Genomic DNA, 24,142 nt, shown 5'->3' with positions numbered 1-24,142 from the left:
TCCAAGTTGGTAATGGTTTCGACCAAGCTTACAGTGAAGTGTTGAGGGCCATAAGTTGTTACAGCCTCTTTTAGCTGCTTCACTGTTTTGAAATCTAGAGCACGGTGAATTCGCTGCCCTCCTGCCTGCTCAAGTACAGGGCATGCCAATCTTTGAGGTCCTGTCTCAGGATCCCATCTATCAACTACGGGGGTTGGGGGCCCCCCAGCATATGTTGTCTCCATAGGTGGAGCTACTGGTTGGACACTTACGTCCTCTGGTGATAGAAAGGTGTTAGTAGCAGTCTCCTGTTGTAACTTTTCCCTTGATGGCTTTTTCTGCTCTAAACTTTCTTCCCCTTTCTGACTATCTTGAGAGGCCTCCTCTTTTACTTGATCTAAAATGTCTTCTCCTTGACTAAGCAAACAAGATTGTACCAAAGTCCATAACAGTAATGTGCCAACTGGCAGAGTTCCTGGGCTTTCCTTTTCTATCCTTTTTAAATCTTCAACGTATGCCCTAACTGTTCTTGATTTTACTGGGGTGCCTCCTTCCTCTAATAATTTACTTAACATTTTTTCGTTTTTTTTTTACTAATTTTTAATTCCATATTTCCGTGACGAAGATACCCCTCACTAAGACAAAATGAAACAAAAATGGAACAAAAATTCATTATATCTGCCATTCTATCCTCCTGAAATGTCCATCCATCCTTTCTCCCTATCTGTTCCTCAGACACAAATAGTTTTTCCTCAGATGTGAGCGGTTTTTCTTCTGTCCCACCCATCTCCAGGGACAGGCAACTTAAAACAAAAGCGAAACAAAACGACAGAAGAATATTTAAATGGTCACCCATCCTCTTGCACTGTCCTCAGGAGTGAGCAGTTTACCTTATCACTTGCCCTCAGGCGTTCCCCGCACGGGCCTCCAATTGCCGCAGTCTGGCTGGGCACAAATCACGAGCCACTCAAGCAGGAACAAACTTTATTTCCGAACTCCCCTGAACGCCACCCACGCGGTCCTTCCAGTGACACCACACACCAACTGGAACTCCCTCCACTGGAACCTCACGAACCAACGTGAACTCCCCAGGAATCCCCACGAAAACTCCAATGTAGCGGGCGCCCGAGGCGGACAGCAGGGGTCTATATACAATTGAATACACAGCTTGTTTCAATTCAGCATCATCTTAATGGCTCGCCTCTCAACCATTACTTCTGGCAAAATGCCAGGGGTCATTCCGACTCCCTGTGGCTCTCAACACTTGTAGAGTAACCAGCATTCAACATTGTGAACCTTATGTATGCTGCAAAATGGTGGCAAATAGAGTTAAAACTCACGTGCTTCAGAGCACCTAACACCCCAGACCTCCCTGGGGGATATGAAGTTGAGAGTAAGGCAGGTGCTACTCCCGGCTCCGAGAGGCCATGATCTGCACCATCATACATTTTTTTCAGGTCATCTGGACAAGGACATTTCTTATCTCATGGAGGTTCTGACACACCTTTTTTAAAAAAAAGTCAAGAAATTATGAGTCAAGCATCTCGAACCCTAACGTCACAGGCAAAGCCTCATTTTTACGGAATATAAAGCACTCTGTTTCTTCCATGTCCAGCAGCTCGTCCAGAGAAGCCACCACCAGGTCATGGTCCTGCAGCATCTCTGGGTAGCGGGAGATGGCGCGCTCGATCCTGGCCGACCGTCGCACGGGAGTGATGAGCTTCATGTCCTGTACTTCGGGCATCCCATTTATTCTGTGAGAGCAAGAGATGTTGTCAAAACCTTCAAAAGAACCCTGCTGCTCTCCTGTGCTTCCTGCTCCATAACAAAACAGATGCTTCCAGAGCAGCTCTCCTCCTACAGGGGCTCTTCCTGACTTCCAGGGCCTCCTGGATGCCACCTGCTCTTGGGTGGAGTGAGCACTGGGCGTTAGGGGACTAAGGGTGCAGTGTGGCCTGGCTGATGGGAGCCACTCTGCAGGGGCTGTTGTTTACCCCATGAACTTTCAAAAGAGTCACCAGGTTTCAAGGAAAGGGCTTAACACCAAACTCGGTTGGTCTGATATATTTTAAGATTCTTTCTAGCTTTGATAGTAAATTATTCAAAAAAACAATTTTTAGGATGGTGGCCAAACTACAAACTGAAAGGGAAACAAACGGGCATCTTTCTCGTACTCCTGTGAGTGTGCTCTAGTGAGCAGCACCCGAGGACAGGGAGTGGAGGTCCTTTCACAGCGACTGATCACATTATCTTAGGTTTTCATAGTGAGTTCTGAACCAGCAACGGGTGACTTTCAGATCATCTGCCTGCTGCCATCCACCATGAATGGGCAGCGGTGGGGAGACTGTGTCCAGGAGAGTAGGTTAGGCCGGGTGGAGGCCCAGTGATGCTTTCCAGGGAACTAAGGCAAGCACTGTGGCCCTGGTGCTCTTACTTGGGATTTTCTCAAGACTGTGAGGAAAGGAGTGATGCTGGGCTTTCTCTTTAGGAAGTGAAGTCGACACCCCGACACGGACCCTTCACAGACTTGTTAAAACAGCAGACTGCTCTGGCGGGCTCCAGTGGGGCCACTCAATTGCCCTCCGGTTCTCAGTGGGCTATTCAGCGCCTCTTATATGGCTCTAGAGTTGCTTCTGCCTGGACCCTGGGCCACCCACCTCCCCACAATTGCACCAGGCTGGTGGGAAGGTAGGAAGGACCCCCAAATGCTGGGCAGAGGAGAGAAGAGGTAGGCTTGTCCCGGGAAGGGGAGAGTCCATTCCTGTACCCTCCTGACCAGCAGTGCGCTCCCCTGTGCAAGGTGCATCTCAGCAGGGGTGGGGGCATGGTATGTGCAGAGAAAGAACAGACCCTCCATCAGTGGGTGGCTGGACCTCAGGTGAGACAGAGGTATCCAGCCTGGTGGAGGTGAAGTGACCCAGGTGGTGGGGTCTGTGACCCCCTGGCAGGGGCATACCTTGGGATGGGGGCAATCTGTAATTTGATGCCAGTGTGACCATGCTGTTCTGCCTGGGGTATTGGGGGTGCTGCTGTGGCCTGGTCCCTCTCTTCTGCAGGACAGGGCTGTCCAGGATCCATCTTGTTGACCAGCTCTTCCACTGAAGTGATATTAGTTTCAGCAACTAAAGCATCAGAGCTAACACCTGTGTATGAGGGTCAGGGAGGAAAGTGAGACTTGGCAACTGGACACTAACATATACGACAATGCCCCCTGGTCCTCGTGGACTCCGTGTGTTCAACAAGCTGTGATTGATCCGAAGAGGTCTTCTGACTAGTTTTTCCTGCTGAGCCCCACAGCCATACCCTGTGACACCTAGCCCCCCAGACAGCTGTGGGTTTCTGCCACTTGAGGATGGGTCTTCGAGACCTTTTCAACCCTGACCACATATATCTCCAACCTCTTAGCCACTCTAGGAGAGCTCTCTCGGGACTGCTCCTGCTTTTCCACCTGACACCACCCCAGATCAATTTTCTCGATTCACTGGTGCTAGCTCTCTCAGCCCCTGACCTCTCCTACCCAGGACTGCCACAAGGCTGTTACCTTAGACAGTGAGCAAGAACTGTCTTGTCTCAGTGGAATTCTCAGATACCCAGTCACCACGATCAACACAGAGAGGTCCCTCAGCCTGGGACAGCAGATTCTGAGCCTGGCTGAGCCTGGAGAGAAGTCGCAGGCAACGGGGGCACTGAGTCCTGCTCTCTCTTTCTACTACTTGGGAGGACGCTGCCCAGCGTCCCTCCTGGGCTCCTACTGAGTGTATTTACTCTATTTCCTAAAGTAGTAGGCTACTTCACTGTCATTCCACTTGGTGATCCCCAGTTCAATCCACTCACAGGGCTGGGGATATGGCTCAGCTGGTAGAGAGCTTGCCTCGCATGCACAAGGCCCTGGGTCCAATCCCCAGCACCATCAAAAAAAAAAAAAAAATCCACTCTTAAAGAAAATTTTTTTACCTTCTGAGATAATAAGATATGCTTTGTTTTCTAAATATAGCTTGCTTTTTCTTTCCATTCACATAACAAGTATTATAAGCAATTATATTCACTGTGTTTGGCACAATGGTTCGCACAGAAGGTCCTGTGAATGGACAGCTAAGTGAAGAGATGTTGAGATGGCCATTTTTGAAGAGATAACATGAATTTGGATGACTGAGCGGTGGTGGGTTCATTAGCACTGACCCTATGACTGAAACCCAGGGCCTTCTCCCTTTTGCCCTCTGTCTCCCCCACCTGGGACCTCAGGAAGCAGGGCAGTTCATCTTGGTTCTCTGGTGGAAACCAACTTTGCTCAGTATGAGGCAAGCATCTGCTTGTGAAAACAGAAACCAACCAGCTGATGACGATGCTGAGAAGGGCAGGCCGTGCAGAGGCAGAAGGGAGAGGTTTCAGGGGGCCACGAAGCTCTATTCCTATGTGCTCCTGGATGGTTATTGTACAGCTAGAGGAAATGAATTTAAATGCAGAAGTAACAGTACCTTCTGTGGTTCTGGCTGATTCTTGTAAAATATTAAGAACAACTTCCCGCAACTCTTGTATTGGCTGAAAGGAAGAAGAAAATAAATGAATACTGTCAAACATACTCAGAAAAAATGAGCTAAGGAACTTTAGACAACATCAAATAAACTTTCTATAATCAAAATGTTTCCTTTAAAGTCTTTTTGTCTAGCTATAGATAACACCTACAAAGTTTGTTTTAAAACTTCCTGAGAAAAATGAAGGAATGGAGAGAATGCTGGTTAAGTGCTGGCACACTTGACTTTCTCTGTGAACCAAGTGCTATTTTCCCCTGAGCTTGCATCACACAACTGAAGACTCTGACCACAGACAGAGAAAATGCAGCGCACATTCCTAGTGCTGCCTTGGCTTGAGGCTCATCTTCCTCATGAAATCCCACGCCTCATTCCAGAGAACTGGAGCTAAGGGTGAGCCCACTCCTGCTCCCGTCACCCAAAGACAGTGTTTGCTAGCATTTTGGGCAACTTTCCCCAGCCTTTGTTTTCTTTTTTTTAAATTTGGCAAAACAACATACTTAAAAAAAATAAAAAAATAAAAACCAAAAAACCTTTATAGAAAAGTGACTTCCTGGGATAGCCTTAATTTTTTTTTCAAATGAAAACATTTTTCCACGAAGCAGAAAGTCATAAAATGAACTGTACTTTTTCACAGGAACATGGGACTGTGTATCAAATTAATAATAAGTAAAATACTACAACAGAGCATGAAAGTAAGCTTTCTGTACATTTTTACAAAATCTAAATAGAAGTAAACCAAGCTTAATGAGGTGGGAATAAACATGCAGAATACACTGCAAGGAGTCTGAGTTGTATGGTACTCGTTGAATGCAGGATTTGGATTAGGGTGGTACACTGGATGCACATTTACTTCTAATCTCTTTTGAAACTGCTAAAATGATAACAAAGGGGTTAAAAAGAGCCAACTGATACAAGGAATAGGAAAGAGTCAGTGGTAACCAGGTTCTGGAAGCTGGAGAAGGAAGGAAGAGAAGGAGCCCTGACCACCTTAAGAGTCTGTCCTGGGCCAGCGGCTAGCTTTGGGAACACGATTCACACCACAGGCCTCTGAAAGGTCAGGAGTGGGGGTGGGGGTGGGGGTGGGGCGACCAGGAGGATCATGGAGCTTCCACTCAAGTCTACCCTGCACCCCCTGAGTTCCAAGAAGTTAGTGACTGCACCACCACCTCATCCTGACAGCAAACTGGGGATCTAGCTTCCAAGTCCCTGAAGGACTTCACGCAAGGTTCAGGGTGCCTGACCACTGAACAAGGGACAAAGGGAGCTTTCAGGTTGAGAGTTGAGGGTCCTGGCTCTACTCTCCCCAAAACCGGCACAAGGTTTCTACCTCTGGGGGAGGAGAACAAAGAGCCCTCTTTAGAGAATCTGACCTGTTTAAACAGAAAGACCTAAGGTACTGATACAGAGGTTCTCTGACCAATCAATGCAGCCACCACCCTGTGGTGAAGTATCCAGAACTCTGCCCTGCCTCGTGAAACCTGGCCCTTACATGTGCAAACAGCCCCACTGCAGCAGGGTCCGAATAGACCTTTGAGAACAAGAGAGAATAAAACTCACTCATAAGAGAGAAAGCAAAGCCCTGGAGAAGAGGTGGGTAGGGAGGAGGAGGGGAACATCAGATTCCCTTCCTCCTCCCAGTGCGGGCAGGACAAGCTCTGCCCAGTGCAGGCAGGATAAGGGGACGGTGAAGAGGATCCTGAGTGGATGCAGGTGAAGGCAGGAGTGAGGAGCAATGCATCCAGCCTGGAGGAGACAGAAGCTCGCTAAGAAAAGAGACCAACAGACTAACCAGTATTTTCCAAGTATTTAGGAATTTAGAAAATTAGAAGTGTGAAAACTAATTACATAATAAATACTTTGAAAACTAAGCAAAAGCAAAACTAATGCTAGGAAAACTAGAAGTCGTGCTTGAAAGTCAAAGCAACCAGGGTGCACACAGTCAGGTACTTCTTACATGTGCACCACAGTGTGATCGCTAAAGTGCCTGAGGCTTGCACACTGCTCTCGTGGAAGTGTGAAGGACGGCAAAGAGCCCTGGGTGTGTGAAGAGTGCCCAGTTCCTTGTCCCACACAGCCACAAGTACACAAGCCTAACCCTGAAAACCACGATTCTGAAGCTTCACAGGTAAAAACAGAAAGATAATCAGTTTGTCCTGGGAGGTAGGAACCGGGAAGGGAGGGAGGCAGAAGTCTTGTACGAAACTTACTGAACTACTTGACTGTTTACACTGTGAGCATATGAAACACCAAACCAGCATGGAAATAAGAACTACAGACTGGGCAGGAAATGGAAAATGACAGTGAGTGACAAGAGAAATGAGGTTATTAGAAGCAGTCTTAAAAAAAAATAATAATAGTGTTTTTTCTTTTCCTAGGTTTTAGAATCAAAAGTTTTTTTTTTCATGAAATGGCTCTGAATTATTGCTATACACTGAATGTGCTGATTTAAGTTTACTTTCAGGTTCTTTCTGGTCAAGTTCTTTGTAAGCCTTGTATATTGATGTTATAACTTTCTGTGCTATTAAGTTTCCATAACTGCTCATTTCTACAGTTAGCATTAAATGAGACATGGTCACGTGATAAGAAAACTGATTCTATTGGTGACTCTGCATTCTCTGAAATACACACTTTATTTAATGCGTCCATCAAGGACACACTATACTGCATACCCTAATTATAACTTTGTGAGGTGAGTTAGAAGTTCAACACTACATTATACGGCTGTCATGTTGCAAACAGAAATCACAGGAGAAGGCTGTCACCCACCCAAGACAGACACTCACCGTGGCCCCGTTTCTAATGGCCTCTTCGTAGAGCCCGATGACATCAAAGGTGCCTTTACTTGCCAGTAGCTTTGCTTTGCAGATCCAGAATTTAGCAAACTTTTCAGCCTCGGGAATGCTGGACAATATGGTAAATACTTCATTAGAAAAGACACCCTGCAAAACAGAAAATGCTGAGGTGATTTTCACAGTTACTCTCACATCTCCTAATACCACAGAAGGTATGCAGATGTCGGCTTTATCTCTAATTTTCTTGAACTTTTTAACTGAGGTACAATGTATGTACGATACTTTGGATACATGTGTAGCCATTGAGATCTATGTATTTTTAGGGCTGTGGCTGTGGCTCAGTGGCAGAGCGCTTGCTTAGCATGTGTGAGGCACTGGGTTTGATTCTCAGCACCAATATAAATAAGTAAAATAAAGGTCCATTGACAACTGAAAATACATTAAAAAAATAAACTGTATTTTCAGTGATTTTTGTCATTGATCATTAAATTTTAAGTTACATGAGACGAAGTGGACAGAAAACCTTTATCACAGCAGAAGAGAAGGAGTATGTTCTACATGTTTAGGCAGTGCAAAAACCAAACCAATCCTTCCTGCAATCAGCATTTCTTACATATTCGTAATCCTACATAGTTCTAAGAATGAGCAGTGAACAGTGGCCGGAATTTCCGTATTATTCTTGACAGCAGCATGAAGGACGGCACAGGGCAGGCTGTATATGTGTGTGTGAGGGGAATTTGTGGGGTTAACTCCATACAATGGAACTTTGGGGTGGGCTTCTGGTGTGTGCCCAGAGCAGGGCAGTGACAGGGTTCGGGAGGCGGCGGGAGTGGCCATGCCCAGAAGCCCACGTACCAAGGATGCACTCAGCCCTGCAGCGTGGCTGCTCCTCCAGAGCTGCGGGACACACAAAGGTGAGCACACAGCCGAGAGCCACCCTGACCGAGTGCAGGGACAAGAGAGTCAACAAACAGGAACAAACACCAGCAAACAGCCGAGGCAGCAAAGGGCAATGAACTTTAGGATACTGCAGTCGTGTTTTCAAGTGAGAAGAGAATGCTGCTTCCATTAAACTAGAGTATGAAGAGTGGAACAGTGGGAAACCGCAGGGGAACAGAATTAGTGAGCGAGGAGCAACTGCGGACCCTCCCAGCACTCGGTGCTGCAGGACAAACAGGCTGAGAGTGTGAAGCAAGACCTGGGAGTTCTGGGGGACACACCGAGGGCTCTGAGAGAACTCCTAGGAGGAAATGTGAGAGAAATAATCTGAACATGAACTCAAAGCAGTTGCAAAAGAAAAATTCATGACCTGAACAAAGAAATGTTTGTTCAGACTGAAAGGCTCTCAGAGTTAAGCAGAAAGAAATAAAAAATAAATAAAAACATATTTAGGAAAGTGCCTCCCACATGCCAGGTGAGGGCTCCACCGCTTAGCTACCTCCCCCGCCTGCTTCAAACTGACAGAAGACGTTAATACATTGACAACTCTGGATGTAGGAAAGAAGACAGAGAAGCACTTTCAAATTTTCCAGGGAAAACAATGTGAAATTAGAAAAATTTCCAACCAAACTATGATTACAGCATGTGAGCAAAGTAGACATTTTTCACAAGCATGAGGACTCAAGTTCACTATTCAAAAGACCCAAAAAGTTACAAAGGGGTAAAGTTTAGAATTCACATGGGACACCTGAAACAAATGAAACTGCAGGAAGAGTGGACTGTAAAACTCGCCACCCACGCTTAAATTCATGCCGGCCCTAACATGGGCTCAGAGGCGGTTCTTGCTGAAAGCACTGGCCCTGCATTTTGGCCTGCAGATGCAGGACCAGTAACTAACAGCAGGATAAAACCTGGCACTCTGCCTTCATCTTGAACAGTCTTCTTCACCGACTTAACTCTGGGTCAAATTCCTGCTCAGCTCTGTGCAGGCATGCTAACCACCTGAGGAGCCTTCAGCTAAAGCTGGAATCCTCCCTTGAGACTGGAGGCACCAAGGTCACAGTACCTAAGCTACTTTCAACAGATGCCCAGGCCAGCTGTGTCAGGATCCTGGTCCAGACCCCAGCAGCAGCACCTAGACATCTTCAGCCATTGCTCTACACCTTCTGAGAACAGGGGAGACCTGTAAGTAGATTGAGCCAGGATGAGGCTGCTCCCTGCCCCAGCAGGAGCAAGAGCCTCATAGGTACCAAATTACAACCCCACTCCCAGCCCCAGGACCTCAGGTCTGGTAAACACCCTGCAAGCAAGTAGAGATTCCCTGAGCAGCAGCAACCTCCTTGACATCAGCAGGCCTCCGTGTGACCAAAACTGAGGTGATGATCAACAGACCAGTGTGATGAGACTGTTCAATTACACAGCCTCTTCTTCCTGCCCCAGTTCTCCCTCCAGGTAGACCTAAGGCTCTGTCAGGAAGACAGGGCTTGGGAATGCTGCTCCCTTGTCTTGACTGAAGTCCCTTTCCTGCTTTTCATCATTACATTTTCCATTTGGTTTCTGGGGTGAGTAGCCAGACCTGATTTGTGGGGAGCCCAGTGTTGGGATTCTGGCCTGGGACTTGGGTAACAACATTATTTTGTGATTTCAATGTATTATTTTATGAAATAAAACCGTATTGAACACAGAAACGAGGGAAAAATAAACAAAAAGGATTCATATAAATTGAATTACAAAATAAAATGGCAGGCTAAATTTAAACATGTGAGTAATCATAACAGGTGTTTATGGGCTAAATATGCTTTCAAAAGCACAGTGTTTGATCTGGTTAAAACATTTCAGCTGTATACATTCATGAGGCATTTCTAGAATAAATCAACTCAGAAAGATTTAAAAATAAAGGGGTGGAAAAAGACTTACTAGACAAATTCTAGCAGCAAAAAGCAGGTATGGCAAGATTGACATTAGACAGAAGAGAAATCAAAGCAAGCCATGAATCTTTTATGTACATACAATATAGTCATGAAAAATAGAAAGTAAAAGTTGTCAGAAATACAAATTGACAATGACTAATCCTAATTATAGAGAAACTTCTGCACAATTCTTTCAAAAAGCAACAGATAGAGTAAACAAATAGATTATATATCCTTTTAAAACACCTCTAAAACATTTACTAAGAATGATGAGAATACAAAGAAAATTTTAATAAATTCCATCAAGAATAATACACATGGGGGCTGGGTGCAGTGGTGCATGCCTGTAATCCCAGCAGCGCAGGAGGTGGAGGCAGGAGGATTGTGAATTAAATATTTACGTATAAATACTGAAGTATAAAGTATTTCCCTGAGGTCTGTGAGCTGCTCTAGCAAATTAGTCCACTCAGAAGTGATAAGAACCCTGACTTCAGCTGGCTTCCTTTAGCCCAGGGTGGGCGGTGTTGCAGTGCTGAGCTCTCCAACTGTGGGAGGTGTCGCTATCTGCAGGGAGAAGGCCTCAGAAGGGAACTGGAGGCCAGCCAGCTGATGTCGGCTGCAGAGCTAGTACCTGCAAGCTGTGTGAGGACATATCCCAATGTCCGGTCCCCAAATTGCTCTGCTGACTGTTGAGTGAGAGAGCAGGGAAAGCACCTTGTCTGGTTTCCCCTGCACTCTCCACCTCCTTGTTCTCCTGGAGTCAGTGGGTGCCAGCTGCTTCCTGCAGTCACTCCACTGTCACTTCAGGCTCCTGTTGCTGCCAGCCCTGTGTGTAGCAGAGGATATCACTGTGGGCAGCACCCACGTCCCCTCTGGCCCTGAGGGCTCTGGGCACCCAGGCTCACAGTGTGTTTTACTTCCAACAGCCACCCTGTGCCTTTTTGTATGTGTCCCCCAGGACTACCATTACAGATGGCCACACAAGTACTAATAGTGCAGCTCTGCCCCATCAGGATGACCCTGGGTAGCCTCTGCTCCACCCCATCAGGATGACCCTGAGGCCTGGCTTTCCCTGTAGCCAGAGCTTCCTGTGAGATAGTGCCAAGGTTCCCCTCCTCAGGCTAGCCTGATTCCACACTGTGGCCCTCCCATTCCTGCTCCCTCAGCCCCCTTCCTGGGAAACCTCTTTCTGCTGAGCTACTTTCACATTGATCCTCCTTTAGGTTCTGCTCCTGGGAACGCACTGATAATATTGTATCTCCGATTCCCACGTCTTTTTATTGAGATATCTGGTGTGTTTTCTGCTTTGGAAACTTGACCCTGATTGATGGAGTATTAGTTAAATTTAGAGGCAAATACATAGCATTAAACATATTTGTAAGAAAATAATAAAGGCTGACTTTAATTATCTAGACTTTAAAAAGCCAGAAAAAGGACAATAAATACAATAGATGCAAACACTGGTGTACAAGAAAGAGTAATCAAAAAATTCAAAATACACACTATCACAGAGGAGCTGAGGTTGTGGCTCAGAGGAAGAGTGCTCACCTGGCATGCGTGAGGCACTGGGTTCAATCCTCAGCACCACATAAAAATAAAATAAATGTGTCCACCTACAACTAAAAAACAAATATTAAAAAAAAATCAAGAGAAATCTTTGGCAAGTCTGATTCAAAAAAGGCACAAAATTTACTACAGTTGGCTCAAGAAATACAAAACCTAAACAGACCAATAACCACAGAAAAAAGTAAAGACATTAAAAAAAAAAAAAAAAAAAAGACTATCACCCAAAGCAGCACAGTCCAGATGATGCTGTGGCAAGTTCAAAGGAAATCTCAGGTACAAACTGTTTCTTCTTAAAATTTTTTTTAGTTGTAGATGGACACAATACCTGTATTTTAATTATTTTTATGTGATGCTAAGAATTGAACGCAGTGCTTCACATGTGCTAGAAAGCACTCCGTCGCTCCAGCCCTGTACAGACTATTTTCATAGAGAGAAAGGGAAAAGCCCAACTCATCTAACAAAGTCAGCCTAATACTAAGACTAGGAAAAAGAAAGGTGACCGAAGAACAAAGACAAAAATATCAAATAAAGCAACTGCAACTTGCAGAAACCAGAGCTTCGTTTCTCCGCCCGTACCAAGCACACCCACACAGCTGCCCAGACAGGTGACTGGAGTGGGGTGGCTCAGGGAGCAGCTTGCCAAGTGTAAGAGTGACAGGGAGGCCTGGTCATTTGTCTGAGTATTGTTTGAAATGATTATAATAATGTACTCATTTTTTAAAAAATATATTGAAAGGAAAAGCAAAACAACAACAACAAAAAAGAACTGAAGTTTAATTCCACAAAGAGCAATAGCTAACGCTGAACTGGTGCTGTGAGAACACTAACCTTAAGGTTTCCTTTTTTATTAATGCCCAACATTGTTATGGTCTGTTACAAATGCTGATATGAGTTAATCAATAAGAAATAGGTTACAGATAAGAAAATACAGACTAATGAAATAGTACAGGTAATAAAATATAAGTTAAATTACAAATAAGTATAAGCCAGTAGGACAATTGTTAAGTATAAGAAATAGGAATAATTGTAGTCGAGCATAAGCAGGTACAGCCATAATGACTCCATCTTTATGGTTCCTATGTGAAAATTGTTACATAAGTTTCTTCAAATGTAAAAATATTATTTTTCTGCACTTTGTACCCTGCAAATGTACTTGGACCCAGGATGTGCTGTCTGACTCTGCTCTGCTAACTGATTGTCTCAGCCCTTGCACCCTGCTTGTTTGCAATTTGCAGATTCCATAGGATGTGATTTTCTTCCTTAAATACTGGAACCACAGACAGCCTGGTGCACTTCTGTCAGAAGGCCATTTGGGCATGATAGAAGCTCCCTGGTCAGGTAATAAAACTCTCTAATTTGTTTCAAATTTGGTCTTAGAGTGTTTTCTGAGCCCTCTCCCTGTAACAATATTACCAACCAATGGACAGAGTCCCTTTGCTTTGGTAGGGACCTTTGTTTACAAGTCAGCCTCGTCATCATTCATGTTCTTACCCTCGGTACCAGGGATGGAACCCGGGGCCTCTGCCACTGAGCCACAGCCCCAGTCCCTGTCATTTTTCATTAACATCTTCCCTTCAGGGAACCTCCTAGGCTCATACCCTTTGCCTACCACCTACTTTACCCTTCTCTGTAGAACCCAAGACACATGCAGATGCCATTTCTAGCTACCAAGGGTGTTTAGGACACTCCAGTCACAACTGGCCCCTTTGATTCAGCTGCATGTCCAAATATTAAATGTTTACTGTTGGACCTTGATACCTGGAGAAGGCAGAGTTGAAACTCCTTTGGATCCTTCCGGGGCCATGCTGCTTGGGTTATGGGTTAGTATCCTAACTTTCCTGTGCCTCAGTGTCATTTGCAAAGTGGGCATCATAATAGTCTTTATGGTGATCCTATGAGATAAGATAAGGAAAGTGCTTTACAAGAGCCAGGCACACAAGAGCCACCATTTAAGTGCTCTTCATTGTTGTTACTACCACTAGGATTACTATTCAGTATTAAAGAGAATAGCTCGGTTTCTTTTGGGTGAGGGGGGGTCTCTGCTGTATCTGGAGCTCACTCACCTCCTCGATGAGCTGCAGGCATTGGGTCAGAGTGCTGTTGATTTTCCTGGACAGCTCCAACTGGGCTTTCTTTTCTTCTTCTTCTTTTTCAATGTTCTTCCAGAATGAAATATTCATTTCTTCTATTACTTTTCTTTTTGTTTTAAGTTCCATAGGAGGCCGCTTATAGATTTTCCCCTTAGATTTCTGCCATTCTTCCAGTTGTTTCCTGTTACGCAATTGAAGGGGACAGAGATGATTTCATTTAAACAAAATGTCATCTAGCTTCTAGAGTATATGATCAGGTTTGTCTATGCCTTCAACTACAAAGTCAGAAGAATGGAGTCAGGGACAGTTTACACCCAGCACTGGCAGCACCTGGCTGCTCCCAGCCAGCAGAAGGCAGATGACAGGATGATGAGGATTTAGTCTTCAATGCTAAGATTCTTCTCATTGTTGCTCTCTAAGGTTTCCATTTACCTACACACCAACTCAGATGCATGCTTTCCTGAGACACCCTCCAGCTGAGAGCCTGACTCTGCACTCCATTTCTCCCCACTAAGCTGTCACTCAACCCAGACCAAACCAACAATTGCACCTCAACAGGGTCTTGGTGCTCAAAGTGCCCCACTTCCCTCAGGTCCTCAGCCCCCTCCTGACTACGGAGTTCCCTTTCTTTTATGAACTAGATATGTGATTTCAGGACTCTTTATATGCAGCTGTTCTCTGATGTCATTGAGTCCTAACCCTCGCTCTCCTCCACTGTTCACATTCTACCCTCCTGCTTCTAAGCAGGTGATATGGTACTTTTGGGGATGTGCCAACATATGTAGACTCTAGTGTTTAGATGGAGGGTCTCTAGCTTCTTTAAATTATGACCATGTATTTGTGATTTGCAAATGTACCTTTCAGCCCAGGTCTCTCTCTGCAGCCCTTTTGTAAAACCCACTGCATAGCTGATCCTTATGCCTTCACACTGACCATGGACTCAGCGATAGAGGCTGAATCCCTAGGGGCAAAGTCAGGTGCTCTCCGCTCTCCTGGCGCCTAGTCCGCTGCAGGCCCTTGGGGAGACAATGAGTGACTCACCCACTTTCCACAGTCTCTGGTCCTTTTGTGATTAAGTATTCAACATGCCACATGCAATCTTATGACTGCGTCCCTGTTTTCTGATCTGCACTAGCAGCTTGAGGGCAGGGACCCTGACTCGCACCTTGGTTGGCTCAGAATCTTTGCTTTTCTGAGCTTTCTGCTCAGAAAGCTTGCCTGTCACCAGCCTTAGGTCTCAGCTCAGATGTCACCACTGAAAGTACCTCCCCTGACACTTCTATCTAAAGTGTGTTATTTTCTGTCTTTGCAGGAAGGCAAAGAGTCTTCTGGTCTCCCAAGACCAAATCCTGCTTTCACCCTCCTGCTACCTGTGAGAGCCTCTTCTAACTTTACACACTCCTTTCATTCTTGCCAGGAATCTACTCACTTTCCGCTCCAATATACATAATTGCCTCTCTTGGGAGGTTCAGCCACATCCTGAGACTGTCTGGTCTTAGGCAACAAAGGCACAAAATCCTCTGGCTCAGCTTCTAGCATCCGTGTATGTCAGTGCCAAGCCCCAGCAACTCGAGATCCTGGCTTTCCCCTGAACTCCACTTGATAGCTGCTCCTCTGGGCTTGAGCTCCCTCTCCAAACCTGATCTGCTCAGACCCGTGGACGCTGCCGTTCCTGCCTCCCTGATAACCATACCAACTCAACCAGGGTCTATTTAACAAAGAGCTACCATCTTCCCTCTGCCTGTGTGGACTTGCCACCCTAGCTCCCACTAGCCCGGCTGCCTGAAACTGCTTGGTCCCTGCAGGTGCTTCTGTGTGAAGAGTCTACATCTTCAACTGTTTCTTACCCAATCTCTGTGTTTCAACAATTTTAAGAACATTTTAAAGCATGTATAAAATTATAGAGAATAATCAATAACATGTATGTATCACTAGTTCTTTCAAGACTTGATATTTGTTATAGTTGCTCCAAATCATCTTAGGATGTAGCTACAAATTACTTAGAAGTTATTATTTATGGCCTATTTCCTGACTAAATATTATTTATTCTTTTTTTTGGTACTGGGGATTGAACCCAAGGGCGTTTAACCACTGAGCCACATCCCCAGCCCTTTTTTATATTTTATTTACAGACAGAGTCTCACTGAGTTGCTAAGGCTGGCTTTGAACTTGGGATCTTCCCGCATCAGCCTCCTAAGCTGCTGGAATCATAGACATGCCCCACCATGCCCAGCTGACCAAGTATTCTTGATGGTCAATTGTCTAATTTTCTCACTTAAGCTGCAAAATTTTGGAAGTAAAACAACATACCTTCGGTCCTCTGCTGTCACCCTCTTTTGGGTGTTTGGGTTAGTTTGGGTCCCCCTTAGGACTTCTCTCCCACGAATGGCTGTGAGTCCAGCTTGAGTTCTGGGAGCTGTCTTGTTCAGAAAATGGCTCTGGGGAAAAGCCTTCTTCAACTTGGAGTCCACAGTCCGTGCTTTCTGTTCAAAGTTTTTGTACTTATTTTCATTGGTTCCATTTGCTCTTATGTTGGGAGTGCTTGGAACAACTGAATTAAGCCTGCCAGTTATCAGGTGGGGCTTCTGGCTTACAGCTCTTGTTTTGTGCAGTCCACAAGGTGCCTGAGGTCTAGAACAAGGTTGTGTGGACTTCCAGTCTTGCTTGGTGCTTGCAGGTCTGTGTTGAAGTTCTCCCTGGTGTAAGCCGGGGTATGCCCTGGGTTTGGTATGTCTTGCTTCCTGTTCAGTAACAGAGTATGACCGTATGTATTTAGCCCTTTCAGCCTTTACACTCTTTATGTCCTTGACCACTGGCTTCTTTGATGCTTGAGTCTGACTAAGGGTCTGCACAAAGTGAGAAGAAACTGTCCTCAAGGGTTTTTCTCCTGGTCTTGCAAGATTTGCTCCCCTAGAGAGCTGCTGTGACTTCAGTGGTACAGTATTGATGTGTTTTTTTCTAACAAACTGCTTATTAACCCTGTCTTTCAGAACCGCATGATTCCCCAAACTTCTTCCCAGGGCTTGCTTAGGAGCCAAACTGCTCTTGGTTTGATCATGAGAGTTGGTCTTTGGCTTACTCATGGAACACAGTTCGGGGTCTGGCTTCTTCTCAGGTACCAATAAGGTGTGTGGCAAGTTCTCTTTGTTCATCTCTTTTAAAAAGCCACCCTCAGGTTCATTTTCAACATGGGTGCCATCCACACGGTCTGCACATGGAGCATTTCCTTGACCCACTTCTTGCTGCTCTTGTGTGTCAGGTGACCTGGTGGGTTTTCTCGACAGCTCTTCTGCAGCAGATGGCCCAGCTTTATGCTGCTGGTGATTCTTGCTGGAAAGTTCCCAGTTTGGGTTAGAAGCAGGACATTTTGAGGTCAGTCTTTTTCCCTGAAGATTTGGTGGCTCCAGCTTTGGCTTCTGGGACTCTCTGATGTTGGCTGATCTAGGCTGGAGTTTAGTGCTAATGGGTCTCGTGGCTTTGCCAGGCAGAACGGCATGCTGGGTAACATGCCTCTGGGGTCCAGCAGTCCGAAAACACAAAGAAACAGACATGTAAAAAATTCATACTAGCTCACTGTTTTTAAAACAATGAAAAAATAACTGTTTAAAACATGTGCTAGAAAAAATTAGTTGTTTTATTTAGAATTTAATTTAAGAAAGTTGAATCCTGGGAAAGGCTCACCTCATTAATAGATTTTATAACTTGAGCTCCTATCAGAAGTGTATCAGAATTCTTTTAGCTTGAATTTTTGTGAATACACAAAAACTGCTGTTTCAACAATGACTTTTCCTAAAGCAAACAGTGCTTGCTGAATGCTTGTTACATTTCAACGCCCGGTCTTCCCATAGACCTTGGGAAGACATCCTGAAGACCTGTTACATACAGGGCCTCTCAACAGATTCCTCCTTGCACTTTGTATAGCTTAGCTAAACCCCCTGCTTTCATTAATGGCACAGTTTCAGGTAAAACCCTCTATCTTGCCGGAGACCAGTGACGAGAAGCCAGACAGGTGGCAGATGACAGGCTGGGAAGCCTGAGTTGTATTTGAACAGCTCTCAACAAGCATCCAGTATCCTGGAAGGAGTCAGTCAGCCAGGACTTTAAGGTCAGACCCCCTGTTACTAATAAGCAGATGTTTTAGTCATGAGATTTAATTTTGGATGAGAAAGAAAGAACCAGGTTAAAGAAAACTGAAAGCTAGGGAGGGGAGTTTGGAATTAAGAAGGTAAATAAAAGGGGCTGGGGATATAGCTCAGTTGGTAGAGTGCTTGCCTCACATGTACAAGGCCCTGGTTTCAATCCCCACCACCACCACCACCACCACCACAATAAACTCTGAAGAAGGTAAAAAAAGGTAGAAGCCAGTGAAAGCAATTGCTCAAAAAGGTGACCCTGGCACACTTAAGCACGGACATCTCCAGGAGAAGATCTGCAAGTGTTAGAGCGACCTACGGCTCTCTTGTTTTTGACTTTCAATACTGTGAGGAATTGCTATGTAACCTGGGGGAGTGTGTGAAGGAGGTCTGTAACCAGATGGCTTGTCATTAAGGGCAAAGAGCTACCTGCCCTGAAACGGTACTGGCATGTGGTGTTGCTGTGAGTGGGATGGGGGAGGCGGAGGGATGGGGTGTACCCACACGTTATGCCTTGGGCCCCAGCATTGACACCTGCCTCAGATTTCTATATCACCACTTAAGAAAAAAGTGGGGATGTGGGTATGAAAGCTTCCACACTATGTTATTCACCACTTAAACCATACAATTTGGTGTGTTTTAGCATATTTACAGAGTTGTACAGTGATCACTACTGCCAAATAACAGAACATTTTCATTGCCCCAGAAAGAAACTGGGAGCTTGTCCGTAGCCCCGACCCACTGCCCGCTCTCCACTGCCCTCAGCACCAGGTCTGCTCTCTATGCCGTGCCTTCTGAACATGCTGCATAAATGGGATCATGCAACACAAGGCATGTGGTGCCTGGCTCCTTTCACTTACCAGAATGTTCCCCAAAACTGACATGTTACAGCATGTGCCAGTGCTGTCACTTTTTATAACTTAATAAAACTGAGCACAAAGCTCAGAGGTTCCCACATAGCACCCTCACACGGGCATTTCATCGCACTTTCACAGCCAAGTGACACTGCAAGTACGGCTGTGCGTATTTCAGTTACCCCTTCATTAACTGATGGACATTTGGGTCATTTCCACTTTAGAGGTGTTATGAATAATGTTGCCACAAATATTTGTGAACCAGTTTTTTTTTTTCAAAAAATGTTTTTCTTATTAAATCAAACTACTCATATTTATGAATAATATATTTGAAAACCGTGTTTTTTTGTTGGTATCATCTATCATTTTTATTATTGGTGACTTTCAAAGTGGATTTTTAAAAAAATTGTAGATGGACACATTACTTTAATATTTATTTTTATGTTGTGCTAAGGATCAAACCCAGGGCCTCACACATTCTAGGCAAGGGCTTTACCACTGAGCCACCATCCCAGCACCTGGATATTTCTTTTAAAAGACTAACTTCTACTTACAGGTTTAGAAGGTGGAGGTTTCAGGCAATTATTCTTGGCTTTCAGATAAGGCCTATGAAAGGTAAAACACAATTAATCCTGAGTACAGGAGGATCAGCAAACCTTGAAAGCACAGTGATTAAAATTATGATTAGAATTTTAAATTATTATAACTTCTGTGTGTGGTAAAGTAATTCAAAAATTATAATAAGTCTTCTTACTGTCCCTTTCTTTCCTCTGTTCTCCTCCTGGAAGACCCCAATTGCTCTTACCCATTTTCTGTGACCCTTTCAGAGATATTCTATGCTTAAATGTAGCATTCTAATAGTATTAATGAAATATATGTGTTCTCTTCATTTTTGTGCAGTCTTATTAATTCAAACATGGTTCCTTGAATAATGCAACACGGCGGAAGCTGAAGATAAGAGAATTGCTTCCGTAACAAACTTCCTTGTTATACGTATCTCCAAGTAGTGAATTTCCAGGGGGAAAATAATTTATAGTTGACTCTTCATATCTCTGGGTTCTACATCTGTGGTTTTAACCAACCTTGGGCCAAAAATATTTAGGGAAAAAAAAAAAAAAAAACCACTAAAAACACTGCATCTGTAGTGAACATGTACAGACTTTCCCCCCTTGTTAGCATTCCTTAAACAGTATACTCTAACTATTTACAGAGCATTTATTTTGTATTAGGTATTACAAGTAATCTGGAGATGATATAAAGTACACTGAAGGATAAACATAGGTTACATGGAATACTACATCATTTTATAAAGGAACTTGAGTATCCACAGATTTGGTACCTGTGGGGGAATCCTGGAACCAATTTCAGGTGGATACTGAGGCATGAATATAATTTAAAAAGTAGGGGCATAACATGAAATCTAGCTAGTAAAATAAAAATGAAAAAAAAGGAGATCAGGGCAAAGTTCAGAAAGATTCAGTCTACATGAACCAAAAGAATTGCTAAACTAACAGAGGCTTCTATCATCTGTAACATAAGCCCTGGCGGGCAGAGACCTCTGTATCATTAAGTACCATGTCTCTCACAGTGAGAGTGACTGACACCCAATAAGTATATATTTTGGAGTAAATGATTTTGGTTCACTTAATAAAGAAAATAGAGTTGTAAAAACCCAAGATAAAACATAGGGTGAAAGTAAAGTTTGTAAAATCTAATTTTCAGACAAAAACTGAGTGGGAAGAAAATACATCTATGCCAAACAGGAGGGATAAATAACACCATGGAAATGGTAAGGTGCTGACAAAAGGTATTAGGGAAGCAGTTATGTTCTTTCCACCCCAAAAGCAAGTGCTAAGAGAATGGTCAAAGAGCACCCTCAGGCGGGAGGATGCCAGCAGGCCACTATTGGGGACATATAACCGGCTCCCCCGCTGTAGCAAGAACGCCAGAACCAGGACAGTGCACCTCCTCCACCAAGGATTGCCATCTCGAGGATCAGTTTTCCCAGGACTAAGAAGGGACAAGAAATGCTTCCGGCATGGTGTGCAATGCTGTGACCCTTTCCCCCTTCCTTTGGGGGCTGTTACAATAACAATGCTTAAGTCTTTGCCAGCATACTAGAAACTTCCCAGGGGTTTTGGTCATGTCTGGCCTGAGAAGTTCTTTTTCAGTTATCATCGGATACTAATGTGGGTTGAATAAGGTACAAGCAAATGGCTATGTTTTGAAAAAGCTTTAAATTACTATTCGCACTGAGGGCAACAAAACTGGCATAATTGTGGGTAGACAAACTCACTTGGTGTTTTGATCCTTCAGTTTTCCCTTGGCTGCTAAATACTCCTGGAGCTTTCTTTGCCGCTCTTCTGCAAAACAGGTGAGCAACAACAGATCTTTAGTTTGAGATTTTCACCAGTTCATTTATATTCTAAAAGATGACACTTTTTTTTGTTTGCAACATGTTACAAAATCCCCAGTCCTACAGGTTTGCCTTCAAGCTATAAGAACATCCATAATATTATTAAAATGCCAGGCCTATACTAAGCTCTTTACTTCTTTTAATCCACACAACAATCCTGTGAGATATTTGCAGTTGGAAATCCAGAAAGTAAATGACAGGCTTAGTTATCCAGTTAGTCTGTAGCAAAGCCAGGATTTGAAAATATGTTTATTAGAGCCCAGAGTGCTTGATCACATCCACTGTTCTCAGTTAACAACACACTATGCTTTACATGAAGAAATTCTATTATTGGCCCACATGAGCTGGTGAGCTAGCCTTGGTCTTATTTTTTTCCTAATAGAGACAATGATTTTTATCAACAACCCCCTTACATGGTTTCCTGTGGGACTACAGAAGAAACAGGCAAGGTTGGGGAGCTTATGGAAAACATCTACGGAGTAAGTTTCTAAGCAGGGGATGGTGAGGGGATGAAAAGTCCATATAGACTGAACATCCCTAATCTGAAACTCTGAAATCCAAAATGTAGAAAATTCCATACCTGACCTCATATGACTGCTTTTAGTTAAAACTATTACATAAAAGCACCTTGCACTATGTGTATCAAGTGTAAGGAAATGTAAATGAATTTCATGGTTAGATTTGGATCACACATTCAAGATAATCTCATTATACATGCAAAGTGTTCCAAAATGTGAGAAACATCTGAACACTTCTGGTCCCACGCATTTCAGATAAGGGAGACTCAACCAGTATTTCTGCCCTCAAGAAGTTCCAATCTAGTAATAGAGATAAAACAAAAAACAATAATTAAAATATAAGGGAAAATTTTGGTGCCATATGAAAAGTTCCAAGAAAGCGGAAGGCCCCGACCTCACCAGAGGTGGGGAATAGAGAGAGAATAGATGGTTGGAAAAGACAAAAATTACTGCTTTAAAAAAAGGGGGTGGGAGCACAGGGGTACAAAACTATTCTTAACCTCATCTAAACTGATTTGCCCTGCTCTTGCTGTCCAACTTGGATGCGGACTCATCAGACAGCTGTGAGAAAACACAGCACTGAGGTCCGCGCCAGGCAGTGTAGAGGGCAGGAGCTACAGAATGTGACACATCGGGGTTGGAGTCCCAGAGATCTGGGCACAGAGAAGCCCAACAAGCGGGTTGTGGTGTAAAGCACCTAGGGCAGTGACCAGAACCTGGCAGTCATCAACAGGGATGGCTGGGAAAACCACCGGGACCCTGCAGGCATACGCGGGGTGGGGGTGGGGGTGGGCAGGAAAGGCTCCAGGCACGAGGAAGAGGTCAGGGACCGCGGGATCCCTGGCCCTCAGGGCAGATTTAGTGCAGAGCCCTTCCCTGGGCCCAAGTCCCGGAGGCAGGTGGGACCCGCCCCTTGGCCACGATCAGGTCCTGGCGGAGCGCAGAGGACTGCGCCCGGCTGCGTCTGGGGCCCAGACGGCAGGACCCAGCGCGCTGCTTCCCACCCGTGCTGAGCCCGCGCGTGGGCCTCGGTGGCTTTATCCCGAACGTGGTGGCAGTGACACCATTTTGAGGGCTGCTGCGGGCTTGCAGGTGAGATGTCGCCTGGCTCGGAGACTGAGGCTGGCCGGCGAGGGGCTCACTCGCTGTCCCCCTTCCTCCCCGCCCGTGTCCTAACGCTCGCAGGAACCGGGGGTTCGCCGTCCTACTCACCCGCTGCGGCGGCGGCGGCAGCGGAAAGCCCCGGTCTCACCATGACTTCTCGGTGACAGTTTTCCTTCAAAAGCCGCGCCCGGAGCCAGGGCCGCCGCTCCGCCTTCCGCGCGCTCCCATTGGCTTCCGCGGGTTTAAAACTCACCAATCGGAAGAAGGGGAGGGCGGGACGCTAGGAAGCAGACTCTTTGCGATTGGCCCTGGATCTAGTTCCCCGGGGCCCTGTGATTGGAGGAACGTGCGTCGCGAGTCTGAGGCACGCTCGAGGCGGGGCTTTGAGGTGTGCCGGGGCGCTCGGGCTTGGGCTAGCCCCGGGCCCTTGTAGGTCGGTAGCGCTGCAAACCTGGATCCCAAACGGCTGAGCAGTCCCCGCTGCTGGGCTACTGCATGAGTCCCTTCTCTCAGATCCGCGGTTTACAGGAGCCATGCAGAAATAAAAAGCAAAACCGGGGCGAGCCAGGCGCCTGCCACCAGCACCTGTCACTACCGTCTGGCGATGGGTCTCAGGCTCTTAAGTCTTGGTGCTGCAGGCTGCCTCCCGCTCCGTTTTAAAACGGAGCTTTTAGTTTAAAAAAGGTTCGTATGTGCATTGCAGGTGACAGCAAGGACAAAGGCATCCAGTCGCAAGCAGCTCAGTTGGGCGTCCTAGGTCCTGCGTGTGCGCAGCCTCCCAGTGTATGAGACCGAAATCTGAGCGCGGTGGCGCGTTCCCTCACCTCGCGGACAATCACCTGTCCGCAATCCGGAGTGCGTGAATTCTTTTGATAACCAAGAATACACCACTCCAACGGAATCTGTAGGAGAAAAAAAAAATTGTAACCCTTTCTTGGGGGAAGGGTAGCTCCTTTTAAATTCTATTTTTGGTTATGGTAAGACATGGCAAATTTTACCTTTGTGTGGGGTGGGGGTGCTGGGGATTGCAAATTTTACCTTTTAAACCAGTTGCAAGCGTTACATATCTGGAAGACCACAGTTCAGTGGCATTAAGCACATCCACACTGGTGAGCAGCAGACCCCCCTGTCCCAGAGCGCTCTTCTTTCCAACTTGACCCTCGCTGCCCAGAAAGCACCAACTCCCCACTCCTGCCTCCTGGCGGTCCTTGGTGACACTTCTACCTGCCGTCTGATTTAACTAGTCTAGGTCCCTGGAGTGAGTGGTATCACTGGATGCTTTCACTCAGCATAGTGTCTTCAAGGCTCA

The 24,142-nt window shown here is 45.4% G+C and overlaps 1 protein-coding gene across 1 annotated transcript; it reads right to left on the bottom strand.

Moving 5' to 3' along the window:
• Positions 1–946: 946 nt before the first annotated feature.
• Positions 947–23,024, bottom strand: Ckap2l (cytoskeleton associated protein 2 like). The gene is made up of 9 exons (XM_071601282.1): positions 22,942–23,024; positions 21,092–21,158; positions 19,350–19,401; positions 16,119–17,320; positions 13,782–13,989; positions 7,295–7,450; positions 4,455–4,518; positions 2,936–3,122; positions 947–1,733 (listed from the first exon to the last, which is right to left on the bottom strand). The coding sequence occupies exons 1-9, from the start codon at positions 22,982–22,984 to the stop codon at positions 1,508–1,510; spliced, it is 2,205 nt and encodes a 734-aa protein (XP_071457383.1). The 5' UTR covers positions 22,985–23,024; the 3' UTR covers positions 947–1,507.
• Between the last annotated feature and the right edge of the window lie 1,118 nt (positions 23,025–24,142).

Source organism: Marmota flaviventris, chromosome 14 (genome assembly GCF_047511675.1).
Source record: "Marmota flaviventris isolate mMarFla1 chromosome 14, mMarFla1.hap1, whole genome shotgun sequence".
NCBI classification, from domain to species: domain Eukaryota; kingdom Metazoa; phylum Chordata; class Mammalia; order Rodentia; family Sciuridae; genus Marmota; species Marmota flaviventris.
Note: the sequence above shows the minus strand (reverse complement) of the source record. Positions and strands in the feature narration are given on the sequence as shown.

Excerpts from the sequence above, each read along its gene's own strand:
- Ckap2l (XM_071601282.1), bottom strand. The coding sequence starts at position 22,984 with ATGGTGAGACCGGGGCTTTCCGCTGCCGCCGCCGCCGCAGCGG. Across the intron at positions 17,321-19,349 it reads AACCTCCACCTTCTAAACCT|AGGCATGTTACCCAGCATGC; the intron begins GTAAGTAGAAGT and ends GCTGGACCCCAG. Across the intron at positions 1,734-2,935 it reads CAGATTGCCCCCATCCCAAG|AATAAATGGGATGCCCGAAG; the intron begins GTATGCCCCTGC and ends TTGCTCTCACAG.